The sequence below is a fragment of the Vicia villosa genome, linkage group LG2 (genome assembly GCF_029867415.1).
Source record: "Vicia villosa cultivar HV-30 ecotype Madison, WI linkage group LG2, Vvil1.0, whole genome shotgun sequence".
Classification (NCBI taxonomy): Eukaryota; Viridiplantae; Streptophyta; class Magnoliopsida; order Fabales; family Fabaceae; genus Vicia; species Vicia villosa.
The window spans coordinates 156285738-156306498 of record NC_081181.1 but is presented as its reverse complement, the minus strand read 5'-3'; the positions used below and the strand labels follow the sequence as shown (position 1 = coordinate 156306498).

The 20761-nt window shown below is 33.7% G+C and overlaps 1 protein-coding gene across 2 annotated transcripts; it reads right to left on the bottom strand.

Annotated features, from left to right (window-relative positions):
* Window positions 1–2202: 2202 nt before the first annotated feature.
* LOC131652633 (uncharacterized) lies at window positions 2203–13083 on the bottom strand. Of its 2 annotated transcripts, none has more exons than XM_058922552.1 (18): window positions 12912–13083; window positions 12705–12763; window positions 11746–11839; window positions 11523–11626; window positions 11406–11444; window positions 10933–11016; window positions 10757–10818; window positions 10055–10157; window positions 7386–7526; window positions 7075–7143; window positions 6903–6959; window positions 6565–6825; window positions 5753–5836; window positions 5107–5217; window positions 4635–4705; window positions 3307–3513; window positions 3040–3133; window positions 2203–2821 (listed from the first exon to the last, which is right to left on the bottom strand). In XM_058922552.1, exons 2-18 carry the CDS (start codon window positions 12744–12746, stop codon window positions 2546–2548), a joined length of 1899 nt encoding a protein of 632 aa, XP_058778535.1. In that variant the 5' UTR covers window positions 12747–12763; window positions 12912–13083; the 3' UTR covers window positions 2203–2545. The 2 variants fall into 2 exon arrangements, with proteins under 2 accessions (XP_058778535.1, XP_058778534.1); XM_058922551.1 differs by having other exon boundaries at window positions 11523–11631; window positions 12912–13081.
* Between the last annotated feature and the right edge of the window lie 7678 nt (window positions 13084–20761).

Genomic DNA, 20761 nt, shown 5'->3' with positions numbered 1-20761 from the left:
ACTCATCCTCTCAACATTTTTCACTACCCAATGTCATGATGTTAAGTCATATGATCCACATTTATTATTACCTGATGTTTTAAGGTTAAGTCACTCGGTCCAAAAAAATTATTTATCAGATGTCATAATGTTAAGTCATATGCTCCACATTTCTCACCACCAAATATCTTAAGGTTGAGTCATCTGGTCCATATGTTTTTTTTTATGTCTTGATATCAAGTCATCTGGTCCAAATTTTTTCACTGGATATCTTGATGTTGAGTATTCCAATCTATAATATTTTTTTAAAAAAAAGTTCTATAATTATGTTATTTGACCAATGGTGGGTAGAAGAGGAAGTTACAGTAGGTTAATTGAGCATGGACGTATCAAAAGAGAATATTTTCGAACTCCACATGCGATGGATACACACCAAGATGGGCAAGGTTCAACTGAGCAGTAATATCACTTTTCAAGGCGAAGGTACGATATGTCTCTTCTGGTACGGTATGAGCATCATGTTGCTCGTCGATTATAACACAAAATGTAAAGTTTTTTTATTACGTTAAATAATATTTAATATTATTATTTATATTTTATAATGTATACTTTAAATTGTTTTCAAGAGCAAGGACCAAAGAAGGAATTAAAGGTTGTAGCACATTTGAGTAAACTACTATAATGAGTTATAGCATATCTCCCACATGTGATTCGGGGTTGGTTGGATGGCTTTGATTTATCTTCATTCCAAAAATCCAGTTTGAATATGGTTGATTCCAACCTTATATTAGCATTTGTAAAAAGGTGGAACTCAGTGAAATTATCATTTTATATGCCATTTGGTGAAATGACGACTACTCTAAACGATGTTTCATGTCTATTTCACCTCCTTATTATGGGTGATTTTTACGATCCTCCACTTGGTATCAACTAATAAGGCTTTGTTTCTCTTGTTGTTGAGTTATCGGACGTGACTATAAAGGAGGTCAAACTATAGGAACGTACTTGTAGGGATTCATTAGACTGGTTACATACTCCATTTGAGATGCATCGGGGTTATAGCCAATTTGATCATGCTGTTAGAGCTTATATGTTGTGGTTGGTTAGATGCTCTATTTTGTTTCACATTCTTACATGACATCGAATGCAAAGAAAGAGTCATTTATGTCTGCTCATCAGGAGATATTAGAAGAGGGGCAGAGCTTATATGTTGTGGTTGGTTAGATGCTCTATTTAGTTTCACATTCTTACATGACATCGAATGCAAAGAAAGAGTCATCTATGTCTGCTCATCAGGAGATATTAGAAGAGGGGCAGGCTAGGGAGGACCATGGCGTTGATGTGTTGTTGATTTGTCACCGTATTGTGGTAATTGAGCAAGCGAGCATAGAGAGATGAGAGTTTCAGGAATGGATTCCTGGGAGGGTCGTTGTAGAATTCATGATATCTGAGACACGATATGCCTTGCAATATAGGAGGCAGAGGAGGAACTAGGGTCAGATATAACCTAGTAGTTGACTTTTTCTTTGTATTTTGATTTGTATTTTATGAATAATGTATATTTTTTATTTTGACTTAACATATGGTATTTTGATTAAATTACATAAGTATTGTTTGATTATATTATATATAATATTTTGATTGTATTTTGTGATCAATATTGAATTATATAAGGTTTGTTCAAATATGTCAAAATTTATAACAAATATATTATCTAAGAGGGAAATTTACTCTCCTAAGGGTTACTATGAAACTTAGCTTCTGTAATAACCACTCGGTTGTTGTGAAACAAAAACAAGCTTCTGTAATAACCACTCGGTTGTGAAACAAAAACACTTTCATAAGTTCAAAACATGTTCAAGGTTTAGTCTAAAACTTAACCTACAAACCCATCCTTTCAAATATAGAGGTTAATTTCCGTACTATTTTTGGGACAAAATGGAGATGACTCATTCACTAAGTGTTTTTGTGTGTATAAGAGTGTTTTTGTGTGTATAAGAGGCGGAGGTTAATTTTTATATTATTTCAAGAACATTTTTCCGATTTTTTAAGGGTGGCTCTTCATCAATAAGGATGACAAGAGCAACCAAAAAAATTAATTGTCGAGTGTTCACTATTGGCTACAGTGATCCACCAAGAGCTAACGATTTCTTTTTTTGAGAAAAAACCAAATAGTTAAATTATAAAATTAATAAAGTTTTGGTAGATCACCAACAATATTGGTTCGTGTGTGGTATTCTATAATTTATGAAAAATTGCACGTGCCTCTCTCAAAGTAATTAACGTAACGATGAGGGTTACAAATTTACAGTATGTGCATATAAGAACATGATCGTATGGCACATTCTCATTTTCTCCCATGGACAAATTCAGGAAATCTATCTCTCCCTCTCCCTTTTAATTTTACATCATCACCCTGGCTGATTAGTGCAGACGACCGACGACGATCGCCCTTAAAAGAACATCTGAAAATACAAGCATCAAACCCATTAAATGGAACAGCACACCAGTCACCACAATAAGGAGCAGCTCTTCAGAGAACTTCTATATCAGCAACCAGAGTAGTTTACATGTCCCTTAGCATCTGAGCGGCAAAAATCAAAAGCTCCACCATTTCAAGCCCGGCAGAAGAAACAGTGTCTATCTTCTCGTCATTGCATTCCTGATGGACCGTGTCTACGCCCTCACTATGTCTAATGTAACCAACTTCTGTCTCAACTGACAAACTAATTGGTAAGGAGCAGCCAAGAGCAGTCCTTAAAAGTTTTGCCTCGTTGAGTACACCATTTAGGGCTTCTGAAACACCAGAAACTGTACCTTCGGAAGTCACAGACTCCTTGACCTAAGAGCCATATCAAGCAGCCAACCGTGTAAAAAAAACGACTTAAGTTTACAGATTTCAAAATCAAAAACATGATAAGATTCCATTTAATTTCAATGCTAGATGCTGATTTTGAACTGTTATTACTCCAAAAACATGCAATCCCATCATCAGGAGGCCTCCCCTCCAACTCTTTCAAATACAAAATTTCATAGTTTTGGAACAAAAAAGTATGATACCTTCCAAAGAGAGAGGCGAAGCCTATGAATTGACGACGTTAAACGCTCCATGCTATCCATGCTTTCTTTAAGTGTTGCATTTTCAATCTTCATTCTGATAAACAATAAGAAAACTATAAGTAAACAAAAGGATGCAAAGAAACATTGTTTGTCATATCTTCAAAAATGTCAAATAGATCTGACATAGCTTAAACAATCCTGTCAAAGTCATATACATTGATTAATATTATAAAATCAAAAGAACAGGCTCCAAAAATTAAGACATGCCTTGCAAAATCCACACTGTTGGATCTGATGAACTTCCCTTCATTATTTGAATTACTGACAACTTCTTTTCCTCTAGCATCCAGTGGGTCAATCCATCGTCTCAAATATGATTTCTTCAGCAAGTTTTTTAGAGTTCCATCACTTTCACGGATAACAAGCTTTCTTTCTCCACCGTCAACTCCTTGTTTACTCTCACGATCTAATTTTCTGCACGTGCATTAAAATGAAATGTTTTATTAATCAAAATGGCTTCTGAAAGCAATGAAAGTTAACTTGAGTCAGCAAGAGAAAAAAACACAACAGAAAAATGAAATGAAACTAACTATTGATTAATAATTTAAGTATAAAAACGTAAGATTACAGGAAGAGAAAAAGTGTCTTCTCACTTGCTGCATAAGTGTACGATATATATTACTTGGTTTACCAAGCAGTACAAGAAATTATACTTTCAGATTGGATTTTATCAAACCTTGTGTAGATTATAAAAGACATACGAACAAAGTACCCGAAGGAAAGTGGCGGTGTTGGCAAGAGAATCAATGCCAACTAGACATAATCACATAATTAAAACTTTATGCAACAATAAATAAACTTGAGCTTTGCACTTTCAGGATTCTACTGATACTTTTATATGATTTTAACCACAACACTAGAACACAGTTTTCCCCTACCTCGAGCGGTTTGATTACCTTTCATCTAATATACTCTCCTTACCACTGAATCCACAATTCTTCTCTCTACATATCCAAACTGCCTAAACCAAATTTCCACTATATTTTCTACTATAGGTGCTACCTCAACTCTCACTCTCTCTAATGTTATCATTTCTAATTCCATCTCGTCTAGCCTTACCACACATCTAACACAACATCCACATCACTGCTTCACTTGTTAAGAAATGTGATTAGGCCTAACTCACCCTACAAAACCGGCTTGTAGGGTGAGGATTGCCCCCACTTATTTGGACATGTTCAGGCCATATATTGTCCGATGTGGGACTCTTAACACACCCCCTCATGCCCAGGATTAGACAATTGGAGCGTGGAAATAAATGGTGGGTGACCCAATAGCGGAAACCATAGAAGGTGACCCACCGGATCTTAAACGAGGCTCTGATACCATGTTAAGAAATGTGATTAGGCCTAACTCACCCTACAAAACCGGCTTGTAAGGTGAGGATTGCCCCCACTTATAAGGACATGTTCAGGCCATATATTGTCTGATGTGGGACTCTTAACACTACAAAGCCACATAACCTAGTAAAAGTAAAAATATCCAGTGATACAAAAATATTGAATATATAACCATCTTTAGAAAAGTAATCATACTCCAGAAGTAATTGATGTTCCTGCTTTAATTGTGCCAAATCCATTAGAGCTTTCACCTTTTCATTAGTAACCTGAAGTAAAACACAACAACTCTCAAATTAAAATACTATTTCCGAGCATTGGATATTATCAAAATCCACGAGTGGTTTAAAATAAGTTACTCCTAATCCACAAATCAGAGGCACATAAATACTGCTTTGGTTATTTTGAAGAGGACTCTTAGCATAGCTTCATTTTTTGAAAGATATGAATATAAAAATTGCAAAATGAAAATAAGAAGAGCAGAATAACTAAAAACCTAGATGCTGCAAACATAAAACTTCTTCTTTGACCAATATAGTCTATATAATATAGTATAGTATACATAACACAGCCATAACAATAATCAATTTTCTAAATTCTAACCACCACAGAGCTATTGGCATCTAAATATTCCAAGTGTCTGAAGCAAAGACATGACGGACAATTGTACCTGTGACAAGTTCCTTTTAAGTTCTTCAGTCTTTATTTGAAGGGCTGAATTCACATTTCTCTCCAATAGATGTCTTTCGTCTTGCTGTGATAGCAGCAATAATGTATCAACCTGAAATAAAAAGCATGGTAGGCATCAGAAAGCTAGATTTACATATCTCAGAAAAAAGGACTTATATATATGCAAACAGTCCCAGCAAATATAAAAAAGTTTTAGTTTTAGTCGGTAAAAAAAATTAGTCCTTGCAAATATACCAATTTTTGCTTTTGATCTCTATTGTTTTATTTTAACCCTTGCAAATTTTATTTATGTTGAAAATAGTTCTTTGTAATAGGTAGAATATTTGATTGTAATCCTTCAATTTAAAGACTAAAATGAATATTACAAGGACCAATTTCAATATGAATATATTTTTTAGGGACTAAAGCAAAACATCATAGACCAAAAGCAAAAAGAGGTATATTTGCAAGAACTAAAAACAAATCCTGTATATTTGCAAGGATAATAAAAAATACAGTATATTTGCAGGACCTAAAAAAAGTATATTTAAACCCCAAATATATTTTGATCAGCAAAAAACAAAAGAGGAAAAGAAAAAACTAAATACATGTACACATTAAAATAATGTGACTAATGGTGTAACTACCTTTTGTTGCAACGCCAATGCTAAAGCATCAGATGAATCACCTTGTTCATCAGTTTTTACTGCCAGTGAGCCAAGACCATTACTCTGTACAGAAAAACTTAATGAATTCCAAGCATTGCATCTAATCAACAAATATCAGTGAAATAGAGCAGACTCTAATCTTAGACCAAGTTAGGATATTTAATTGCACTATCACAACATTTTCTATTAAGAAGAGCAATGCCATTGTTATACCAACAGGAATAACTTATCTAAAAAAGAAAAAAGTTATCTTAAACTTCTCAAATGTATTGATCAATAGTGTGAATACTGCAGGTATTTTTTTTATTAGATTCAAGGAATACTTGTTGTAATCTTCAGCATCAGGCTGGCCTAATTTCGCCTGGAAGTAATCAGGTGGATATGATAGTAATCAAGCTGGGCGAAATTCACTTATATATAGGTGATTGGATTGGGCCCTGGTCAAAGTAACAGGCTTAATTTCAGTCAGAAAAAGATTAGGATGGCTCAAGAAAATCTCATTTCCGTGTGATGTTCATTTGTTATTTTTTCCTATACTGATCTTCATTTCAGTTTCTGTGTATTTATTCATAACTCCATGATACTTTCAATTCTCAATTGTGTAAAGTGTAAACCTTCAACATAAGTAAATGTAATTTTGAATAATATTAAAGTAAATCATATTCTTCAAGTTCACTATGCACTATTAATTATAGCTCCACAAGCCACCAATCACTAAGTGCCCTATTGCTATTAACAACATGAGATGTTCCTTTGAGAAATGGATGCAGTATTAGTGAGCAGTTTCAAACCTTGGGCTGTGAAACAGTTTCATCTTGCGGGCTTATGTCTGCATCCCCACATTCATTCTCTTCTACTTCTGTGTCTCTTTGAGGGACCAAATTTGGCTCAATATTCTGATTGAACTTCCTGATCCTTTCATCAATCTCATTGACTATGGATTTAATAGTGGATTCCCCATCTTTAAGTAAATTCATAATAAGATCCTTATAGTTAAAATGATGATGCTTTAAGTCTGCTATGCCATTCTCAATCACTTTGTTCATATAAATCTGAAAATGAGACATCAGAATTCAGAATTCGCAAATGGATTAAAATGACTTTTTTTTAACATTATATGAACACTCACTTGCTTCTTTTCCATTACATTGACTTTCTTCTTTAGATGGTTTTCAATTTCCAATCCCTAAAGCATCAAAAATGGAATAAGAATAACAAATGATTAAAAAATAAGGTTAACAAGGCAAAGGCAACTATGAAGATGAGTCAACATTCAACAATAGAGGTAAACTAAAACGTACCACCCTAAGTTTACTTTGAAGATAGTCCACAGAATTGTTTACTTTGTCCAGCTGCTCTTCTAATGCACTCTGTCTGAGGAATTGTTAATCAAAATATGTACAAGCAACAGAACAAAGAATCTCAACACAATAATTTCCCAAGTACATACGACAGTGATCTACCATTGCAACAGTTAAGAGCATGCCTAATCAAACTTGGTTGTAAAGAATTTTAGCAAGCATGTTACCGGACACTAAACTGGGTAACCAGAATAAGGAATGCCTTGTCTAACGATCACAAAAAACATAATATCAGGATTCTAAAACCTTACAATGTATTTAGAAGTGGAAGCATCATTGAAACTCCATAATTCCTCAGAGTCATCTAAAAGACATGTACATTTAACTTCCCAACTTGTATCATCACATTCTTTCTCGGAATATTGCCTGATCTGAAAGAACTTATTAATTACCTGTAAATTCACAATAAGAAGTATAAAGAGAAAGGACAGAATAAAAACAGAGGCCATTACACGCTATCAAATAATGAGAACAAAAATCATTAACACGCCTAAATGCAAATGCTTTTAGCTTGATTGTAAAGTGTTTCTGAGTGCATTTGCAAATTTTAGACTTTTTGATTTTGCAAACTTTTTTGGCTAATAGCAAGCTTGAAGTGAAGTAATCAATATTTGAAAACTTTCTGTTCGAAAACAAGTTTTTTCATAATTAAGAGTGTGAAATTTTCAACTGTATGCAAAAACTGCATGACGATAAGTAACCCAAGAGCACCTCTTGGCATGTCCTTCCTTGATTAACCCAGAGTACACTGATAAGATCCTACAAGGCTACACCAATTAGAGATATGGCCATATTAGTTCTTATAAAGCTTGGGCAATCCTTACCCATTAAGCTAGGCTTCAGGGTTGAGTTAAGTCTAGTCCAAATTCTAAGATGGTACCAAATACTGTTAAACGGCGGCCATGGAGAATCTTTTGACAACCACCATAAACATTTAGTGAAGGGATGCCAACCATAGGCTGTAATGGCATGTTTATATATGGTATTTTTGGCGTTCCGCAAAAGATGTGTCATTGACTATTGAGTCATTTGTTTTTGTCCACATTCTTATAAAGCTTGCGCAATCCTTACCCATTAAACTAGGCTTTAGGGTTGAGTTAAGTCTAGTCCAAATTCTAAGATGGTATCAAATGTTGATAAATGGCGGCCATGGAGGATTTTTTGACAACCGCCATAGACAATTTGTGAAGGGATGCCAGCCATAGGCCACAATGGCATGTTTACATGTGGTATTTTTGGCGTTCTGCAAAAGATCTGCTATTGACTATTGAGTAATTTGTTTTTGTCCACGCACCATATGTCTGGTCTTGGACATGGTGTGTTTAGATCCCACATTCACATTGGCTAGAGGTATGGCAAAGTTTAATCCTTGTAAGATTTAGCCAATCCCCATCCCTTTAACTAGTTTTCAAGGTTGAGTTAGATCTAAAAACCAAAATTCTAAGCCCAGAACGATATTTATGATACACCTTCAGGTGTGAAGTATACTTTTGAACCAAACTCGGACACAATTCGAATCGAAAATTGATCATCAACTAATTATCAAAGGCCTCTAAATTTTTATACCAAATGTCTTTTATAAACACGGTGACGCCAAGCAACCCGATAACTATTCCTATCCAAACCTGGACTAAGATAATTGGAAATTAGAATAAAATCCCTTGGTACTAAAAAAGGCAACCTAATGCTAAGGAGCTCCCATCATTGCAGGATCCAAGGAAGGATCAAACTCACTGTGTATCTATTTAGACAGCCTTACCTTGCATTGCAAGAGGCTGAATCCACATCTTGAACAATTGTCTCCAATGACATGGCAAGAACTCCAACCGTTACGCCAAGGCTCTCCTTCCATAAAATCCCTAAATAGCAAAGTACAATAAAATAATCCCAAATTGAAAACCCTAAATGAATTGTAAAACTAATTATTAGCTAATCTGCATCACAATAATTTTTCACTTTTAATCCAACTTGTCAAGGAGTGCCTTGAAGCAATGGTTTGAGTTATTGTGTGACTAGGCCAGAGGTTCAAGTCTTAGAATGAGCCTATTGAAATCGTTTTGCAAACTCAAGGTAAGGCTGCCTATAATAGACCTGCATCACATTGCTGAACCCTTCAAGTTTAAAACAACTAAGAAACTAATTACTTTCTAAAAATGTTCAGTTTTCGGCTTTTAAAATTTGTGTTCACTTTAAGTTATTAAGAAGGAAATGGAAGACTCATGTAGTAAAAAAAATTGATAAAGAGAAGATGGAAGACAAGCTAGAAAGAATGCACTTTTAGAAACAATGAATACGGTGTTTTGGCATTTACAAAATTTCTGAAAAAGAATGGTAAGGGAAATATCTTATCAATATTCTCTCATGTTTCTTAGTTAAAGTGACGATGAAAACAGGAAGCATGGAAAGTAAACGGGCCCTAAATTTTTATTTTTATTTTGCGAAATCAAGCTTCTGGTTGTTAAGCTTGAATTTATAAGGAAATTATTTTTTCAAACAGTCAGATGCATCAAACATATATATGAAGTACCACTTAATTGGAAATAAATACACCTTCGAAGAGTAGCACAAATATGCCTCCAGTTGCACCTTCTAAAATATGGCATGGTTTATACGAATAAAGATTTCAACAGACCTAAAATGTTATACTCTTGTTTTCAAAAAGCATTACTGACCAGTAAAGTATAAGTCATGTCATGTATACTCAAATCCATGAATAGTTGTAACAACAAACACTCTGTTCCCTAATGTATAATGAAGAGCTTGATAAGAAATGTGTAGAGCAGTGCGGATTTTAGATTATTACTTTTATGTATCCTAACTCTAAGAAACTGCATGATAAGCTCTGAATTGAACAACAAAGGATATGAGGGAGAAAGTGATAAAGAGAGTAGGGGATGGAGGAGAAAGTGAGAAACACTACCTTCTTAAATTTTTCATTTTGCTCTGTATACATTGCTTGATCACTCTGCAGAGCATCATGAAACTCCTTTTGCTTAAGACAGACCGAGGTGAGTTCTTCTATCCTATGTTAGAGTCAGAGACAGATTGCAAGTGAAATCAAAAGACTTTCTAGGAAAAACATGTCCCATGAGTAATGAGAAAAAATGCAACAATGTTCTAAGCATTACTAAAATATGCATATAAGGGACAACCTTGTTTAATAAGTTACCATGCAAAAGAGTAAGAAATTCTTTAATAGAAAGTCAGCATGGTCCTTCGTATAAAGAAGCGGAGCACAAACACAGCTGTTAATGTTTCGGAAATCAATTCTTACAGAAACAAATGTAAAACAGACTATGAAAACACTGCAAAGTATTGTCAATTGGTTGTGTAAGATTAATTAAGCATTTCCAATGGGATATCATTTCCTGAGAAAAGGTCTAACACGTTGTCAATTGGCAATAGACAGTTGCTTTAATTATTGAGCGGATCTTCATATTTTGGTCTCTTTGCACCAAATATAAAAAAGGAAACAATTGTATCCTGGCATCAGCATCTAATTAGATGAAATAAAAACAAGATTTGTTTCTGGTACCTCCCAAGTCATCTACTGTTATCTTTCATATTTCTTCACTATTTTGTTTATATATATGCACTAATGTGGTGGAAGGATTGGGAATACCTTTTGAGGAAACCATCTATTTGTTGTGACATTGCCTCCTCCTTTTCCTTGGCCTTTTCAGCCTGTTAGTTCATGAAAAACACTTAGACTTCAGAATATCAACCACTATTAAACTAAAAAGTACATAGTATAGTGAAGAAAATATTATTTTAATGAAAAGCAACAAGTATAGTCACCTCAATTATTGCATTATCCCTTTCAGCAAATGCAGCACCTACACAGCCCTGGAAAAATTTAACTTGCTTCTCGGCTTCCATATTCTTGACAGATGAGTTTAAAGCAAGTCATTTATTTGTGTACAATAATGTGAGAGCACATATCAAGACTATAAACCACAGAAGGTACGACACAACAAAATGTCAATTCTTTCAACAAACTCTAGAAATTGCAATAAATCTATTTATGAACTAGATTATGAATTTTTCCCATAATGTTCTTGTCATAACCATTGCAAAATTTTCAAGCTTGACCAAAGGTTGAACTATTTCAGACAAATAAATATCATAAGTGTTACTTCTTAGTAATTTTGCATTCAACAACTTTCCGCAAGTTGCTAAAGCTGGATAAAGAATTCACAATGCAATGTCCACAATAGTGTATAGCAAAATAGAGTACAGTAGCACAGAGTGAAAGAAAGAGGAGGACATACCTTCAACACCTCGGCATTGTGTAGATCTGCCAGTTGACTCTGCATACAATACAGTAAGAAAATAAACAGAAAGAAGGAATTCTTAAAACAAAAGACATAAAAAGCTTAATTGCTCACTTTAATTCTGTAAGCCTCGGAAAGCTCCTCTTGTAGATTTAGACTGTCTCTTGTGCATGTAGCCAACTTATTTTTCAAGCTCTCAATCTCCTGCTCCATGCCAGCTGTCCTAATTGGGCATGAATTTCAACGCAATCAATACATTCTGTTGGGATTGATATAGAGCAAATACTTACTCATTTTACATAGATTTCCTAATAGCCAAAGGAAAACCAATAGATACCTTTGAAAATGCATTCGGGTAGCGACAGCAAGATAGCCAGGCCCAGCTTGCTGCATGCATAGCTGTTCAATATCTTTGCGCAATTCATCACGTTCTACAAATCATATACTCTGAAAGTTTAATATTCATAATAAATGACTTTAAAGCAAATGAAAGATTATAATATAAACTCGGGCAAGTGGTACTTAGAACTAGAAGCTCGGATAACAACTTACTTTAGTCCCATTTATAAAATGAATTTCCAGGCAATCATATCTAATCTGCTTGATATGAAACCAATGACGGGGTAGAGAACTTAACAACAACAACAACAACCAAGTCTTATCTCACTAAATGGGGTTGGCTACATGAATCAACTTTTGCCATAATGTTCTATCAAGATCCATGCTTCTATCCAAATCATTAATCTTGAGATCTTTTTTAATGACTTCTCTTATAATTTTTCTAGGCCTTCTTCTTTAGATGTTTGAATTCTCTCCATCTCATCTACTCTCTTTACCACATAATCTACAGGTCTTCTCTCTACATGCCGAAACCACTTAAGTCTATTTTCCACCATCTTCTCTACTTTAGGTGTTACCCCAACACTCTCTCTAATATTTTCATATCTAATTCTATCCTTTCTAGTCTTACCACACATCCAACGCAACATCTCATTGTAATTAATGGAGGAAATGGGGGCAAAAACTAAAACTGAATGTCCCTAATTTTTTTGTTGTATTGGGATGAAAATAAACCCAACCTATGATTTATTATTGACACTCTCGATCTCAATAAACAAGTATAGTATATTATAACATTTGAACTAGCATTTCAACTTAAATTTGTCAAAGAAAATTGTAAATGAACAGCATACAATTATCAATGAACTCACCATTGGGATTCTCACAAAACAAACCAAACATAGTAGCATGCAGAGAGTTCATTTAATAATGGAAGGTTTAAAGAAATGTACATACCATGTTCAAGTTGTCGAATTCGAGCCAACAATGATTCATCATTCATACCCTCAGCCATTCTAGAAATTCAATATATCAAAAACAACAACAAAAAAGTCAAACCAATAATTATGAAGGGGGTTTAAAGCTTAATTATCCAACAGAAAATGGAAAAGCGAAAAGGAGACCCCAAAAAGGAAAACGAAAATTGGATGTAATTGGCTGTACCTGAAGGTTTGGTTGGTGGAATTGGAAGAAGATGAAGATACCGTTTCTCGTTGAAGAGAAAAGGGTTTGCGTAACAGATGGAAAAAATCCAAGCGACTACGCCACGATTCGACAAGCTGATGCACTATTACGCATTTTCGCGCAACTTCTTTTTATTTTTATTTTTTGCAATTTTCTAATAAATATACGGCTGGAAAGTCTTACTTGCACCCACCGTATTCTCGTATTGAAAAAAAAAGGTAAATTCTTAGGTACCCAATTGTTTGGATGGGTACTCATACCTTTTGATGACATGAATTCCAAATGGCAACTTATTAAAATCAGAATTTATTATTTTTTTATAAAAATAACATTGAACAATTTTTTTAATTTTAGTATTAATATTAAATATCATGCGTCAGTTTTCATGCAGTTACATGTCGAAGAATTGGACTTAGAGTCTTGTACCTGCCATGGCAACGAAAGTGAGAATTAATTGAGTTTTTTTTTTTAAGAATTGGTTTTTAATGGAGAAACTGAACAATAGAGAGGGCGTAATGAAATTGAATTGAAAAATTAAAGAGATAGTAATGGTGATTTGAAAACATATTAAAATAGATATTAAGTTTAAAGAAGAATCAAGTTGTTCTTCATTATACAGAAATGATTGAATCACAGTAGGAGGAAGAGAGCACAAAATATAATCTTTTTGAAGATGCACATTTGTTCTATTTGAGTTTGAAAGTTTATAAATTAAAATGGTTACTTTTAAAATAAAAATCAATTTAAATAAATTTTAAAATGACATGTCAATTATGATGTCAAATATGATATACGTGGCCCAATTAAAAATATACATCTCACTTGGGTACCTATACCCAATAATTTTTAAGGGGTACCGAAGTGTTCACCAAAAAAAAATTGTCCTTTTACTATTTATCTAAAAATATTTAGTTTTTTTAAAAAAATTCATTTATGATAAGCAGTAAATTTAAAATTTTCGGTATTATCATTGAAATTTGCATTATATAAAACCGTGCTTTTATCAGAAATCATTTGTATTTTAAAAATTTTAGGTGTGATTTATCGAAAATTTTAAAATTTTCGATAGTTATAGAAAACTAAAGAAATTTATTAGAAACTTTGAAATTTTCGAATAGCAACAAAATCTTTTGGAAATTTTGAAATGAAATTTTTTATATGTTTGCAGATAAAATTCTTTATTTGTGTGGTTCAGAGTCGACAGCTTCTTCGACGAATTTCTGTATAGATTTTACGGAGTTCTTCACCACAGATATTGTATCTTTCATATTCAACTAATGCAGTTTTGAATTGTTTTCCCGTATTTATGAAAGTAATAGTTTAATATTTATGTGTTGTAATTGACTGATATTTAATTCCCGATCTCAAGTTTTAGCATGGGCGCAGGCTACTGGTAAACGACATGGTATTATTGTTGTCACTATTCGTTCTGATTCTACTAATGGAATGTCGTGGAGGAATGATAAATTGATTATGGGTTGTGAGATGGGAAGAAATTACAAAAGAAGGAATGCATCTGAAAGCACTAATTTCTCAAAAGGCTTTTAAAGTATGGAAGTTAAATGTCCGGTTAGGATGAGATTTGTTCCAAGTGGTAGCCAACCGTCCACCAAATCTTCAAGACATCTTTACTTATCACAATTCTCTGCTTTGAGACATTCATACATCGATGACATTATTTATATTGATGAAGATGGAAATTGTGGTTTTTGTGCTATTTCAACTTTACTTAGATGGGGCGAAGAGTCATGGCCTTTGATACGAACGTAGTTAGATGCTCAAGTTCATCAACACTCCCAATTGTTTTCTAAGTTGTTCTATGACACGGTCTCTACAGTTAGGAATGTGTTACGAGAAGACCACTTAGATGTGCATGGTATGGAAAAATTGATGACGATTCTTGATATAGGTTACCTTATTGCTTCTTGATACAGTGTTTTATTTGTCTCGCTTTCATGAGACTTAACATCACATTTTCCCTCTTGCCTTTCCACCTATGGATACGAGTAGACATAAAATCATTGTTGTTGATTTTGTCAACAACAATCATTGGGTTCAGGTAAAGTTGAAACCTGATTGCCCATTGCCTCCTGTCACTGAAAAATGGAGACAAATTTTTACTGATGATGCAAAAGCATGGGAATCAGCATATGCGGGTTGCTTTAGTCACTGGGAAGACGAAGTTAGAAAGTCATCCTAGTTTATTTTGTATTCTTGTATGTGTGACAGTTATTATATATATATATATATATATATATATATATATATATAAAGTCGGGAAGCATTTTTATCGATTCAGTTATTCGAGAAAAATTAAGAAAAAAAGTGGGAAAAATTACTAATAATATACTGGAAATTTCAAAAAAATTGGTAAATACTGGAAATTTCAAAATTTTCGGTATATTAGCACGAAAATTTGAAATTTCTGGTATCGAAAATTTGAGAATTTCGGTAGCAAACAACCTGTTACGGTAAAATAGAGTAGTTTTTTTAAATTTTCGGTAATTTCTAATATTTTAGTAAAGGTATTAACGTCAAAACACTATATAAGGGGAGGGGTGTTAAGTACAACTCAGGTGGTGGCAAGTTAAATACTTCAAGCCAAGGTGTCTAACAAACTAAATGGTGAATTTGTTTTTTATTTATGCAAGGATATTATAATAAGATTCCACAACAAAATTAAAATAAAAATAGTTTCATCCATATTGCAAAAATAAAAATAAAAATTGAATTTTTTTACTTTATTTTATACTTTCATGTTAGTCGACGAGTTAAGTAAGGCGGGTCAACTGTATGGTGTGGTTTAAATAAAACTTAAGTTTCGTCCATAAAAAATAACGAATTAAACAAGAAGGGTTGGTAAATCGAATTTGTTTAGTCATCATTATTCTTAGGTAAAGGTGTGATATCTAAGATTATCAAATCATGTATTCCACAATAGCCTCACAATCATGCATGATACAAACGTCTTGACAAATCAAAGGCTTATGAGAGATAATTGGAAGTTTTGGACTAGTTTGCAGATACCCTAACTAACACAAGATCATACACAATCTACATCTAATCTAACTTGGATATAGGCATATCTCATCCCGGGGACGTATCACTAGTAGAAAAAAAACTTGTTTAGTCGTTTAAAAACGACTTCTTAAGATGGTTCCGAGCCTGACCTAAGAGTTATCGACATAAGAATTTTTTACTTCTTAAGTCAGGTTTAGACCTGACTTAAAAAAATCTTATTAAGTCTGTTAAATATTGTCTGACTTAAGAAGTTTCTTTCTTAAATCGGATATATTTAACCAACCTAACAAGTTGTATTTTTTTTCACATTTTATAATAATTAAGAGTGCACGTAGGAATAGAAGAACACATCTCCTTATAGTAGTCCATGTGGATGTTCGCGAGTTGGATTGAGTCGAAATTGATCAAATTCAACACTCAATCTAATCAATAGTCTTTGATTTAGGTTGACTGTTCAACTCGTATTTCTAAGACTAAATTTGAATCAAACCAACCCGTTCATCAATGGATTGGGTTGGGTTTGGGGGTCATCCACTAAATATAAATTTTAAATTCTAAAAAAAATATCAACTAATTAACACATTTAATATACGTAATCATTAAAAATCATAAAATTTTAGTATTTAATTTGAATAAGATGTATCGTTTAATACCTAAAAACTCGTTTAAAATTTGTATGAAGTCCATAAGCAAATACAAATCATATAAAATATAATTTAAAGAGTAAGATTTAGCTATCTTTGAATAAAGAAATTTAGTCTCTGAAATTTGATTTAGACTTAGGTTTTTAAAATTAATTAAAAAAACTATAGCACATTGTAAAGAATATGCTAAATAATTTATAAGAAAATCAAATAAAATAGCACGACATGTCATTAGGTTGGGTTTGCGAATTTAAAATTGCAAACATGTTATCAGATCCAAATACTAATGAGTTTGAATGGGTTGGTTCAAATTGAACCCATACATGAATGAGTTGGATTAAAATAAGGGTTGAGTTGGTTTGGGTGAATGGGTTCGCGAATTGGCTCGTACCCATTAACAACCATAGTAGTCAATCTAGTTGCTCTTTGCACGATTATGGAATATGATATCCTTGAGTCAAAGAGAAGTTGTTAGCATGCAACTCGATCTTTTTGTATGCATGGTCATATCATGTCTACCAATACTGTGAAAATGTAGAATAAACCATGTTAGCATAAACACATATTAATCAGTAAAAAAACTAAATATAATATTTTTAATGATTAATTAAACAATTACGTGAATATGTTACCCAATTTTGTGTTATATATCTTGGCATTTGTTTCTTTTTGAACTTTGTTGTACCATTAAGCTACCTAATTAAGTACGATAGAGCAGTGGTGCTTATGCAAAGTCATCAACTATATCAAGATCGCTAGAACAATGCAAGAACACCACATGAGTGTAAGTGATGTTTTTGTTTCGAGCTCTCCAAATAAGATATACAATATCATAACGTACTTCTTATGTGGGTGTCTTCCAACATTGTCATCATCGTTGTCTCGTGCACCTACAACTGCGACTGCAAAATGTCTCTAAAATATATCTATTAAGAATTTGAAACGTACATGATTCCTTTGATCTTTTCAACTTCCCTCATAGTATTATTTGGATCAGATCCAATTAACTTAACCATTTATGTACAATGCTTCATTGTTGGTTAATATGGTGCGATTAATAAAACGGTCATAGATAGGAAAATGTAGCACGCGTGACACGTCCAATTCATTGTCATCTCCTCAATCAGTATATTAAAGTTGCTCATTTTATCGTGCCACCTCTCAAAAAAATTGATGGCATACCACGATCAACCACTGTGTAACTTATGGTGGCAAGCTCAATCATTCCATAATCACTTATGGCATCGGTGAACCATACTACGTCTAAAGTGGTCAAAATAATTATATTTATGTTATTACTGACGCAGTTAAAGTGGTAGTCCATGGAAATGAAAAAGAAAGAATATATATAAAGCAAGAAATGAAAACAAATCGCAAAAAAATATATTAAATTGGCATATGTATATTACATCTCTCTAAAATATGTATCACCACGTGATTCCCATATGAGTTAGTACATACCATACAAATGAGCCTCTAGAATATGAGTTAGTCTGCACCTAATGCTCATGCACATTGGGCTTCTTGGATTGTGACTCGGATGGTTTGACTATATCTAACATGTTATTATAGTAACGCTTCTACCTAGTAGAGACGCGCTCTAAGACTTTGTTCTTCCTAGCATAGTCTTTGAGAACATTCTTATCAATCATTAAAAATCAGTCGTATATTTTTGCTTTATGTGTGTTAAGCATATGGGTGGATCTAGATTTCAAAATCTATACACACCCCATAGACCGAGTTTTATACATTATCTCTATCTTCATTTCCGAACAAGGGGTGGATCCAAATTTCAAAATTCAGACACACCCATTTCAAAATTTATACACACCCATTAACACCCATAGACACGCCCCGCACACAATAAACCATACAAATAAGTCAAATATAATTGATATCAAATTTTCATAAACTCATTTGAAAACCATACACCAATCATTCAACCCCAAATAGAACATTAGTCCCAAAGTATATACATTCATAAAATGCAGCTAACCATATTTCAAATTACTACACACTCTAGAATATGAGTTAGTTCATACCATATTTCAAATTCAAATACGCCCAAACCAACATTTATTATGTATATCTAACACTTTTGTTCCTCATTTGTCTCCTATGTTGTACTGCATATCACGCCTTTACTAAGATTGTCTGTAGATTGATCATCTCGGGAGTGTCTTCCCAAAACTAAACTCTAACTATAGTCTTTCTCCCAATAGCAATAATACAGTGACATATCAGTTATACATTCACAGTATGGTCTTCCCTCGCTTGTTCCTCTTATAGTAACTCTTGATGAGCTGTACTAGGAGGATCTCTTTTTGGCTCTAGTGTCATGTAAGGATGGGATAATTTATAAAACCACTTAGTGTAACTGTATAACATACTCCATGGACAAAGATCTAACACATTGTGTACAACTTATAGCACCAAATACTCATTGTAGCATGCAAATATTGCATCAACATCTCTGCAAAGGACAATGGCAAGAGCAACAGTTGTGGGGCCCCTAGGTATGTCCTACAAATATCTGAATTATCGCAGTATTCACTCAAGTAAATGCGGATACATAACTTGAGGCCTAAAATCCACCCCTCCAGAGTATAATGATATCACTTATAACAATTGTGTATGACGGTGGATCATGTGTATGTACTTCGGCATAAACAAGAACACCATGTGTTTCATCATGAGTCAGAGATACATGACCTCGAGAAGACGGTCCCTCTCAAGAGTACGCAGCGGTTCTCCAACTGCGGGTCGCCTAAGTCTAGCTTTCTCCCTGCACACTAAAGCATTTTAGCACACGTATATGGTTCTTCTTTCTGTTTTTCCCTAATTGGCCCCTGCATATCTATAATATTACGCTGATGATTGGTGAGGATGACGGACGCCCGACGGTGCTAGTCTTTTTTGTTATCTCGAACTATGCATTCGTATAAGTATTCATATGTCCCTGAACATTTTGTAGAGTGTCGAATCATCATAATTTCCATTATCGCCTCGAGTTTCCACTATGGCAGAGGTCATGACTTTTGAGAATGTTACACTGAGGATCTCATTGATCTTTTCGTAATTTCAGAGTCTTTGACATCATTTCGTTATCTCCTCATTTTTTTCTATTACGTCGATCAAAGGAAGTTTATAAACGAAAACTCCTTTTTACATGGTGATTTTCCTTCGACCTTATCAACACAAGAATTAGAAGTGATGTCTGGTCAGAAGGTTTGAAGGAATTTTCAACGTGACAGCAAGCATTATCTTCTCCATCTTAGCATTCTACAATAGCAAACTGCTTTCGGATCATACACGATATGATCATAGAAATTCGTAAGAATCGGAAGTTGATTCTCATATACGGCGCCACTGTTCCAGATCAGAACTAAAATTATATGTAAATTCAGGTGATGGATTCTTGATGCAGGGTTACAAAACTCCACAGTGGTTGAACATAGGGGTGAACTTTGAAGGTTAACACTTCAAGGTCTAAGTCTGTGGTCGGGACTTTATGAGTCTATCGGGATACTAACTGCAAGTGCACAGTCTAATCGTTTAGTTTTAAAAGATATGCTTAGTTTTAAAAGATATCGAACCCACAAGGACTGAGAATTAATATAGCACGATCTATGCTACTAAGTTTAGCTAAAGCTATGATTTCTTTGGTTTTAGGGGAAACGGGAATTTAAACAGAGTTTGAATTAAATAATCAGATATTTAGATGCCGGTATGTAATAGTTGGACTTTAGGGATTCGATAAGTCATTGGCATTATGTTAAGTATAAAAACACTTTTCAGCATAAATTATTTGAATTAAAAACCTTTATCTCACACTCTCGTGTTTATTGATTTGGATTATAATATCAGATCTAAAGTTTGCTCTCGTTGTATCAATTAAACACTGAAAGTACTTTTTGAAAAACAAATAGAATCTAATTAACTCTAAAGCGCTCTCGCTGTATTTAGAGTTAATGTTTGGTTACCGCTATCTGGTTAAAGCCTCAAACCCTCATTGTGTTGATTTAACCTTAGTATGCAATTTAATCTTGTAACAAAACAATTCAATATTAATTTAGGAAACCAGAACCAGAAGACCATTTAATTAATTTTTATGCCAAGTTATTATTGAACCCTTCGGTTCTATGACTTTACATATCGGTATCG